The following is a 9,561-nucleotide window of genomic DNA, read 5'->3' as shown; positions in this document are numbered from 1 at the left end:
AGTCGGCCGGCGCCCGCCGCGGAGCGTACAGCTCAGCACCCGACGCTCGCACACCACACACTGTTTATTTACAAATAGACCGTCACATTTGACAACAGCAGGGACAACACGCATTCAAGTATGTTCCTAGTAGTTAACTTTCATTGTTTTTAATCACCTGTCAACATAAAGTTTAGTAAATTCACACGAGTCTAAACGATGTCAACACAAACACATTGTTACGTTCAGCTATGTTCATGATAGTTTCCAATTTCTGTTTTCTCTTAACTTCTTCTTTCACTTTTTGTAGGCACATTTTAAATAGACTACACTAATAGAGTAGGTGGCAATTAGTTGATATGACTTTGATAAATATAACCTTAGTAATTGCAGTGTGTATTCAGTCCACTGTTCGCGTGTAACACATTGGGAGATTAAGTAACTGCGTTCACACGTTACCAGCAACGATAAATCGTTGAAACAAAAGCAAGTGATTAACAACAGTGTTCATGCAAAAACATGCTGATGCAAACATGTGCCAAACATTTGTTACGAGTTTTTGATCATGCCTAAAAGAATAAAGAAAGAAATTTTAAAAGCATTTTACACTCGGAGAAGATAATATTTTCAGTTGTATGGGTAATAACTACAATTCTGAATTAAAATCACCATTATATCACTTCAAACCGATCAAAAGTATAAAATGAAGTATTTGTTTAATCGCTTTTACACATTTTCATGTTAATTTCGAGTAAAATATTCGTGTTGAGCTGCCAAATGTATGCAATTCGTTGGTATGCTCTTTCGTTTTGTCCCCAATTTGTTTGTTTACGCTTTATGCAACGCGCCCGTGCATCCGATCGCAGTAACGCATTTGAATTGTGAATTCCTTTTACCACAATATATCTATTGCTACTGAGAATTTTATTGCATGTACAAATAGCTTTTTCTCTTGACTTTACCTATATTTCTCGATAAAACTTAAGCATGGATTATTGTTTTAATCCATATTGATAATCATCAAAATAAACTTTAAATATGCATTTAAGTCTAAAATATCGATACCTTTATCCAGATGTGTTTATTTGTTTTGTCAAAAAAGCGTAGGTAACAATCAACAAGCAGCTGTTCTCTCTTTTCAAACAAACTTTAGCATGATGAGTTCGAAACATGATGAATTTCACAGCGCTGCATAATCGTTATTCCCAAATGATCTATTTGCCCTCTCATTACTAATTTACGGGCTATTAATATACACGTTTCCCTCCATTATGTTTTCTCCTCGCATCTAAAACTGTCTTTAGAACATTTTAATACTGTTTCGAACATCTGGCTTTGGGAGCACAGAATGACCTTGAGCTAGTTGCATTGTATGCTCAAGTAGACTGCTGTAAAGCCTTGTCTACAACACATCAATGTTTTGAGGTCATTTGCATCCATTAACAACAGTGAATAACCTGGTACTGAAACATACCACTTTCACCTTTCATAGCATAATTTTTAAAAACTCTCCCAAACAAATCAGGTTAAATACAACATACTATTCGTTCTCCATACTCCATTATCCAAAGGCCTATTAAAGTCCGTTCACTATTTTGCACCCAAAGCCAATACATGTGGATCAATAATGTTCTGAAACTGGCCCGTTACCCTGACTGAGGAGTTCAAAGTTGCCGTTAGCAGATCATTATCTTGCCACCGCGGAAGCCGTCGCTTTTTCTACGGCAATATTTTTAAAACATGCAAAAATAGCGTTGGAACCATTAAAATGCATATCCGCCAGATTGTTTAGACTGCTGCTCTCACAACAACTTTCAGTATCCGTGAATATTCAGTCAAACGTAGTCTTAGGGTTTTTAAGCTTATTAACACCTCTGATTTTTTTCTACATGTTAGTAGTCCGCTTATGTTTCATTATTTTCTACTCGTCTGAAACCACGTTATCGCTTTCTGCATTAAAATAATTACATTAATTAATACATCATCATTCACCACGTCTGACTGTTGATCATAAAGTAAAAAATACTGATAAGTTTTTCCATTGGGTTTTCACCAATACTGTTGTAAATTCATGAGAAAAGTTTAGGTAATGTCATGTACTAGCTATTTCCAATGGTTTCGGCCGTGTCCCGGGGAACTTCTTTTCGTACCAGGATAAAGCATAGCCGAAGAATATGCTTTGCGGGGATAGTCTAGCTAGCTTCCCTTTTGGCTTTAAGGTATAAACAAACAAGAGATGTTCCTCTTCTAGATACCGTGCAAATCCGTGTTTAATTATGAATATTGTCGTTGATCAGCGTTTCGCATGGCGGACGAGGCAGCGGCTGACTGCCTCTTCGAGCGCCTCCGGCTGCATCAGCAGCGAGCGCCTGACTCCACCGAGGTGGCGCGAGCCATCACCGCGAGGATCAACTCGCGACTCACATCACATGGTAAGTCTTTGACCTTCAAAAATTGCAAAGTATGTAGGTACTTTTAAAAAGAGGTTTGTTTTCCCGGTCAGCCTCATCAACATCACGTGATCAACCTTCAAAAGTTGTGAAGGGCTTCTGATCAAGAGTGTTTATTTTTCCGGGTAGCTCGAGCGGGAATAGGTCGAGGAAGTCAGATAGGCAGTTGCTCCATACAATAAAAATAATTTCCAGTGGAAGAAGGTATTGTTGCACGTCGCATTAAACTAAAATTATAACTGCACCATGTACACCTTGTGATATGGCTAATTTATTCAGTTATTTTTTTAAGAAAATCTGAAAACTCGCATCGAGAGAATTAATTTCCATTTTATTTCAATTCATAAGAGAGTGGAATAGCCAACTCACGTTACAGCGAAGTCTCATTTATGCATCCTAGAATTTCACCAAGTTCCTGAAAATAACATTTCATGTAATACTGTAGGTCTGCAATCAATACCAAGTGTCTGGAAAACAGCGATAGCGTTACAAACGCAATTTAGGTGCGCCTTAATGGCCGCAACTCTGTTAATACTATTTAGACTGGTCTGTTTTGAGCGCCCATAAAGGGAATTTAGTACCGCACGTTTTCCATCCAATTTTTATTTTATTGGTGTCAGACATACTCAGTAAATAAAGAAAAAAAAATCAGTTTCATTAACAAAAGTAAACTGACAGCGTTTTCACACTAGTGGATTTTCTGCGCGGTATGCAGCGACGCGCGTTGTCGCACTTATACACACGCATTCAAACAATAAAAGCAACCGATTCAAACAATGCCGCCTGTAACCACCGATGTGACAGGCTTTTTGCTGCGCGAAATTGGTTGCGGGTAAAATACCTAGTGTATACGAGGGACAATCCGCTAGTGAGAAAGCGCGTGTATTGTGTTGGCAGTGATATTTGCATCTGAGTTCTTCCCATTGGGAGAATATCAAGCAATTATCCATAAACGAAAGGTCGAAGCGTCGATACTCTGGGGCCCGATTCTCCTAATTTTACTTAAGCGTCCTTCGATTGACGTTCGACTCGATTCGACTGAGATTCAATCCCGACTCGATTACGATTGAAGCGTATGTGGCATTCCGCTATTTTTTCTTTGAAATAAACGTTTTTAACCTTTTCTGTCATTCAATAATGAATCATTTTGTCTGCAAATGATTTACGATTGCAAAATGATTGTACAGCAAACTACCGTATAGAGCAAAATCATCAAAATAGCAGACCAATCGCACACCAATCAAATGTCAATCGAATACGATTGGTCTTTTATTAGTAGCAGAATGCCCGATATGGTTAAAACTGCTATTACGATCATATTGCGATTCGATTTTTATTCGATTTTGACATTATTAACTTAGGAGAATCGGGGCCCTGATTTAAAAACCGGCTAAACTAGGTTCTTCATTACTTCGATTCGCTTAAAAATAACTTTCATCTCATTCAATACAAATAAAGTTTATGTTTACGTTTTATTGCAAATAAAAACTGCATTATACGAGCGTCGATATCGTCAATAAAAATGAATCAGTTGATTAAAAAAAATCTACTATTTTTAACTTGAACTTTATGGCCATCCGAAGATTAAATAAATTGTCTAGTATCGTTCACGCTAATAAGACCTTTGATAGTGCCCTATTTTCTCAAGAAACGAATCACATAAAAATATATGTATGTAGGGTACCTATAAAAAATTGTGCCCTATCCGATTACTAGAAAACTTCTTATAGTGTTGGCACAATGGTGATTTAATGTATAACAATCTAAAGACATTTGATCTGAGTCATGAAGGTGACGGTCATTCAAATAGTAAGAAACTCAAAACTTAATGACACTGCGCGGTCCAGCGACTTCTTACGACCTTGCCAACTATTATTAACGTAATAAACTTCTGGAATTATTGCGGCTGCTAACTATTTGTCACTTCACAGTACAAAGGAACTATAACGTATGAAAGGGCAAACTTCTTCAAGATAGGTATTTTGACGGTAACAATATACGGTAAATTAATCCAGAAAAGATTTGTCTAGGCTTATTAAATAATAATTTGATTCCACAAAAGCGTGACCCGTATAACTATGTATGGTAGGTAATATTGCATTGATGGAGATCTGTTAAATATACTGGGCATTCTGCCAACTTCTGGACGCCTTTAATACTTTTTGTAAGTCGACTCAGCCTTTTGTAATAATCCATTCCTTTACATGGTCTCCTATTTAAAATGATATTGCCAAGTCACATGCTGCATAATTTGCATTTTACTTAGGAACATATGAAAGTTCAGTCTATTGGGAGCCGTGAAGTCTTGATAGCAGCCGTCATTACCCACCAACTCGCCAATAAAATCCCATAGACATTCAATAAATTCGACAGCAGTCACATTGTACCATAATAACAAGAATTGCCAATTTCGAAATTCAATTTCGGGAATAACATAAATTCGTGTGGAACGATTCAATGACACGATACCCATTTAACATGATGACAACTTATGAGACAAGCAAAATATCGAAGTCTATTTAAGCAAGTAACCCCAAAGTTGATCAGTATGTAAAGTGGATCACCCACCGGGCATAAATTGTTACTTTATTGGCTTCCCGTCCACTATTTTCAAGGTTTCCCTTACGTAAATTAATATTGTACTTAAATATTCAACGGTGTCTGAATAAATTCCATATTTCTTATTTAAAGTTCCTGTGGGTAGGTTAAAGTCACGCTTGAGGTGATATAAGGGTGCCTTGATGATTGGTTTTGCCCGTTATAGGCATGGGGTGGACTGATATTTATCGAAAAACGGAAAGATAAATAAAAGCAGCAAAGGCAGAGATCATTTTTCGAATTTCATGCACACTTATTATTTCGTTTATAATATGAATGTTAATAAATTGGATCCACAGTTTCCAAAAATAATTTATCCCTTTACAGTATTAATTAATTAGTTAATACCGTGGAACTAGAGAGCAATTTAATTTGTTATCATCATTTTCGATATCGTGCACTTGATTAAAGTGCACATGGAAACTTCCGTATGCGTTCTACATGTCCTTTAGATAGAAGCAATGCATATCATTTGAATAACTGTGTAGCTTTCCAAAGCTCATTCGTTCTAATAGTTAATGTGAGACTGCATTTAAATTGAAAATATGCTCAAAACCGTTGAACCGTCTTCTTAATGCTCTGCTTATTTCTTTTAAGTTTCTGATCTTATCTATATCTCCTACTGTGTTAAAAGAAACACAAAAGTTACTTCTGATTCAGTAGATCTCTCTTGAGTATCGTAGAACGGAGTGTCGAGTCGTTCATTGAATTGTAAAGGTCAAAGCAGTAGCTTCGTGCGAACTGATCCTACTACATCTGGTATAGACAGTTGAGCAATACTTATATTGTCAATGGTGAAGTGATTCGAAATTCCACTGAGAAAGTAGAACACTGCCGTTTAACCTGTACGATCTGCTTAAACAAAATATTATTTGGTCTTTTCTTTAATTAGAAAAGAGTCCTAAAGACCATATAGGTCTAAAGAGCAAAACACCACCTTCCCAATTTTCCATTTTGTTTTCCTATCCAATACTAAACTTCAAATATAGAGCGATCTCCGCTTTCTCCTTTAGTTGAATGAAATTGTTTATTTAGTCTGCACCGAACGTAAGAGAACTCGTAAATTATACTTTGGAGGAACAAATCTAGTGGATTTTATTCATCTGTCTAGACAAGCTACGATGCCGATGCCTATCCGTATGAAGTACAATGATATCTTGATTAATTGAATATTCATGGTTTGAATGTAGCAGTGTTGCGGCCGCAAATCAAAGGTAATATCAAACAAGCATAGATATTGTGAAGCTTGGTTTTATCATAAAGTTTAAAAATAACTAAACTTAAATATTATTCAAAATAAACCCAGCCCGTAAATAAAAGTAAAAGACTGCATGAGCACGTGATGACAAAGATATCATGCCACATGCATAATTCTGTGAAACATTGTCCATACTCGCAAGCTTGCTTATTTCTTTTGCTAACGGTACACAAACCCACGTGTATTGCATCTTGGCAAACTGCCCAACAATGGATTTTGACGGCATCTCTCGCTAATACCTACGAATAGAAAAGAATACAAAAGTGTTAATTGAGGCACACTCGGTAATGGACGAACAAAAAAGTTAAAAGATTCACTCATTTGAATGTCAGGGAGACGTCTCGAGTGAGATAATACATATTTCATGAAAGAATAATGTGAGTAAATGATGAAGGGAAATTGAGTATTTATTCGCATTTCCTCGTAATCATAACAATTTGAATAACTGAAATAAACTTACCATTTAATTCTCGGAATCTCTCGTCAGTTGTTTTTGTTTACACATAACCGAAAATAAAATCCACATTTATCAAAAATACTTTGGCTTTGTAGAGCGTGAGCGCCTGAAACACCATTTAAATAAAATATAGGACTCATAAGCCAGGCTGTGAAAAGCTGTACAAACCTGAAGTTCAGTGAAAGGTCACTAAGTACAGGCGGCCATTTTCACAGACGTCTCGATCGATCCCGAAAAGTATAGTGTGATCTTCAGACCATCGGTCAAATGAAAGTACAAGACAGACCAGTGCATTGAAACCATTACTATTTCAGTGTTGGACAAAAGTACGACGTCGTACTCGAAAATATATTTTCAAATTGTAACAATCCTGTGGCCGACATGCGTTCGTTAAATCAGTTTAGAAATAAAGCTTTTCCTGTTTCTTACAGGCGTGTTAACTCTAATGCTTTATAGGCTGAAAGTTTTGACAGAAACTCATAACGAAATTAAAGTTAAACACTTTGAACCATTGGCGTGACTACCAGGAGTTAATAGCTTTTACTTTAACGAAAATACTTTAAGTTTGTTGGCGTTCCAATGTAACTAGTCAATAGCCCCATCCAAAGTTCCCTAATGTGTTAAAATAATATGTTCTGACCTTATTCCCCACTAATGTTGCTTGATAGACACACAAAAACTTGTAACTGGTACGGATATACTATTCGGTTGAGCTATTATTTACGAAATGAGTCTCTAAGCCCTCATTTTTTAAATTATCGCTGTAAAAATATTTGACAAAGAAACCAAGGTACCTACTGAAAACAATAATGGTAAAAGAATAAAGTTCATTAATTAAGTCGTAAAAGATGGATTGATAAGATACATTTTTGGGTCCAACATTTTATATGGGAATTACTTTTTTTACTGGGAATAATTACTGAAATATTTTGAACTTATTCTTATACTTAATAGCAGAGGTCGCTAGATTTCTATAATACTTATTTGTCAGGCATCTTCCCTTCACACAATATACATCTGAATCAAATAATAAAAGCTGCCATCCACTGTTTTAAGTGCTTCTACAATACTCACTTCAGAATACTGCAGAGTCACAGGGCGTTTGAGGTCACGACTCTCAGTAGCAAGGTCAAGGAAGAATAATCGTTTTTTCCAACAAAACATACATTTCATCCACACTTTATACAATCCAATTCGATGTGGGAATAGTATGACATAATTACACAAACAACTTGTTACTTCTTTAATCCTGTGGTAAAAAGTTTTTCTCCAAACATATGGATAGTATACCTATTTTTGTGGCCTTGAAAACAACATCGTACGAAATCCGATATAAAATAAATGAATTTCTAGACATGAGCTTGTAGACGTCAAAGTGATCTGAATTACATGCAAACGGTTGATGACTTTAATAAAAACATACTTGTTTTCATAATAAACTCGTCTTCATCATAAATAACATTCAAAGCCGCTGGAAATTGAAAGTTGACATCAATCCAAATATTATATTTTCGAACATTAAAACATTTTCTATGAGAGTTATACAGTCGACAGATGTGAAAACTGCTATGCTGAAACTTCTAAAACATCGTATTACTAGCGTCACGCTTTATAATACAGTAGTTAGTATGTATTACTCATAATAGGAATATTTCATTGAGATAAACAACGACGCATTCAGTTTGTATACAATCTCAGTTGTGTGCTATCTATTCATAAAAAAGTCACGACCTATCTTACTAACACACCTTTCAGTCAGTGAACCCCACGACCTTACATCACTTCGCTGGCAAATTCAAAGAAATATAAAACCTGAAGTACTATAGAAACATCACTTAACTTTATTACGATAAGGGATCTTTCGATTTTTACGGCTTCAAGGCGAATGAAGTTCATTGCGTGAGGATCAAAGCTTACATGACTTATTTAGAGAGCTCGTGGATCCGGCGTAGCTGGGTAACAATGTGTACTTACGATCCGTAGCGTGCTACGCAAACTTACGGTAATGACTCCGATGGTTCTTCAATGTACTTCCATCGTACTTGGTGTATTTTACGGCATTCATTGTAAATGGGATTGCTGGTAATAAAACTTTACCAGTGGTTACTATTTTTGACATATACTATCTATCAGGCAAACCAAAATAGAAAGTGTAATTTCATGCTCTACACTCGCTATACACATATCGTATCAACATGACTTGAACATAGTTATAAAATCACAATACCTAATTGGTGTGACACGAAACATCTTTACGTGTATTTAAGCCTATAAAACAACCTTGAGTGTAAACTCAAAAGGTGTCATCACTGCAGTAACATCGCGTGACCTATCTGTGTAAAATAAGGGTTTGGTGCAATGGGCCCTCGGCCAGCGCCGCCCGTGCCCCTACACCAATTGTTACCGTTATAGTTCGGCCATTCAGAGAATGCGTTCCTGACACGTCGCGATTGAACTGACGACGTAACTACATTCATTGATTATTGATATAATAATGTTGTTTTAATGCTCCTCAATTGTTAAAACGGTAAACAACCAGCAAAAATATTTTTATCGTAACTGCAACGCCATTGCAAAGTTACGTCGTCAGTTCAATCGCGACGTGTCAGGAACGCATTCTCTGAATGGCCGAACTATAATTTATACAACGATATCCGAAACTTATCAGCTTTTGTTCAATTACAAACAACTGGCGCAAGCAGTACCAAGCGGTTCCCACACTTCTATTTCCCGACGGCTTTGTAAAGAATATTAAGTGTTGCTACCAAAGCAATATATTTCTTCTATTATGTTTTGTGATATATTTCGCTTTTCCACTG

The 9,561-nt window shown here is 36.3% G+C and overlaps 1 protein-coding gene across 5 annotated transcripts in view; it reads left to right on the top strand.

Moving 5' to 3' along the window:
• Positions 1-9,561, top strand: part of LOC124635162 (cytosolic carboxypeptidase 1-like) — a 52,652-nt gene continuing 43,091 nt past the window's right edge. For all 5 annotated transcript variants that reach the window (XM_047170996.1, XM_047171004.1, XM_047170979.1 and 2 more), the window contains exons 1-2: positions 1-118; positions 2,277-2,411. In XM_047170996.1, the coding sequence (XP_047026952.1) occupies positions 2,285-2,411 (127 nt within the window). In that variant the 5' untranslated portion in view covers positions 1-118; positions 2,277-2,284. The remainder of the gene's footprint in view (positions 119-2,276; positions 2,412-9,561) is intronic.

The sequence above is a fragment of the Helicoverpa zea genome, chromosome 1, assembly GCF_022581195.2.
Source record: "Helicoverpa zea isolate HzStark_Cry1AcR chromosome 1, ilHelZeax1.1, whole genome shotgun sequence".
NCBI lineage: Eukaryota > Metazoa > Arthropoda > Insecta > Lepidoptera > Noctuidae > Helicoverpa > Helicoverpa zea.
This window is presented reverse-complemented; position numbering and strand designations above follow the sequence as displayed.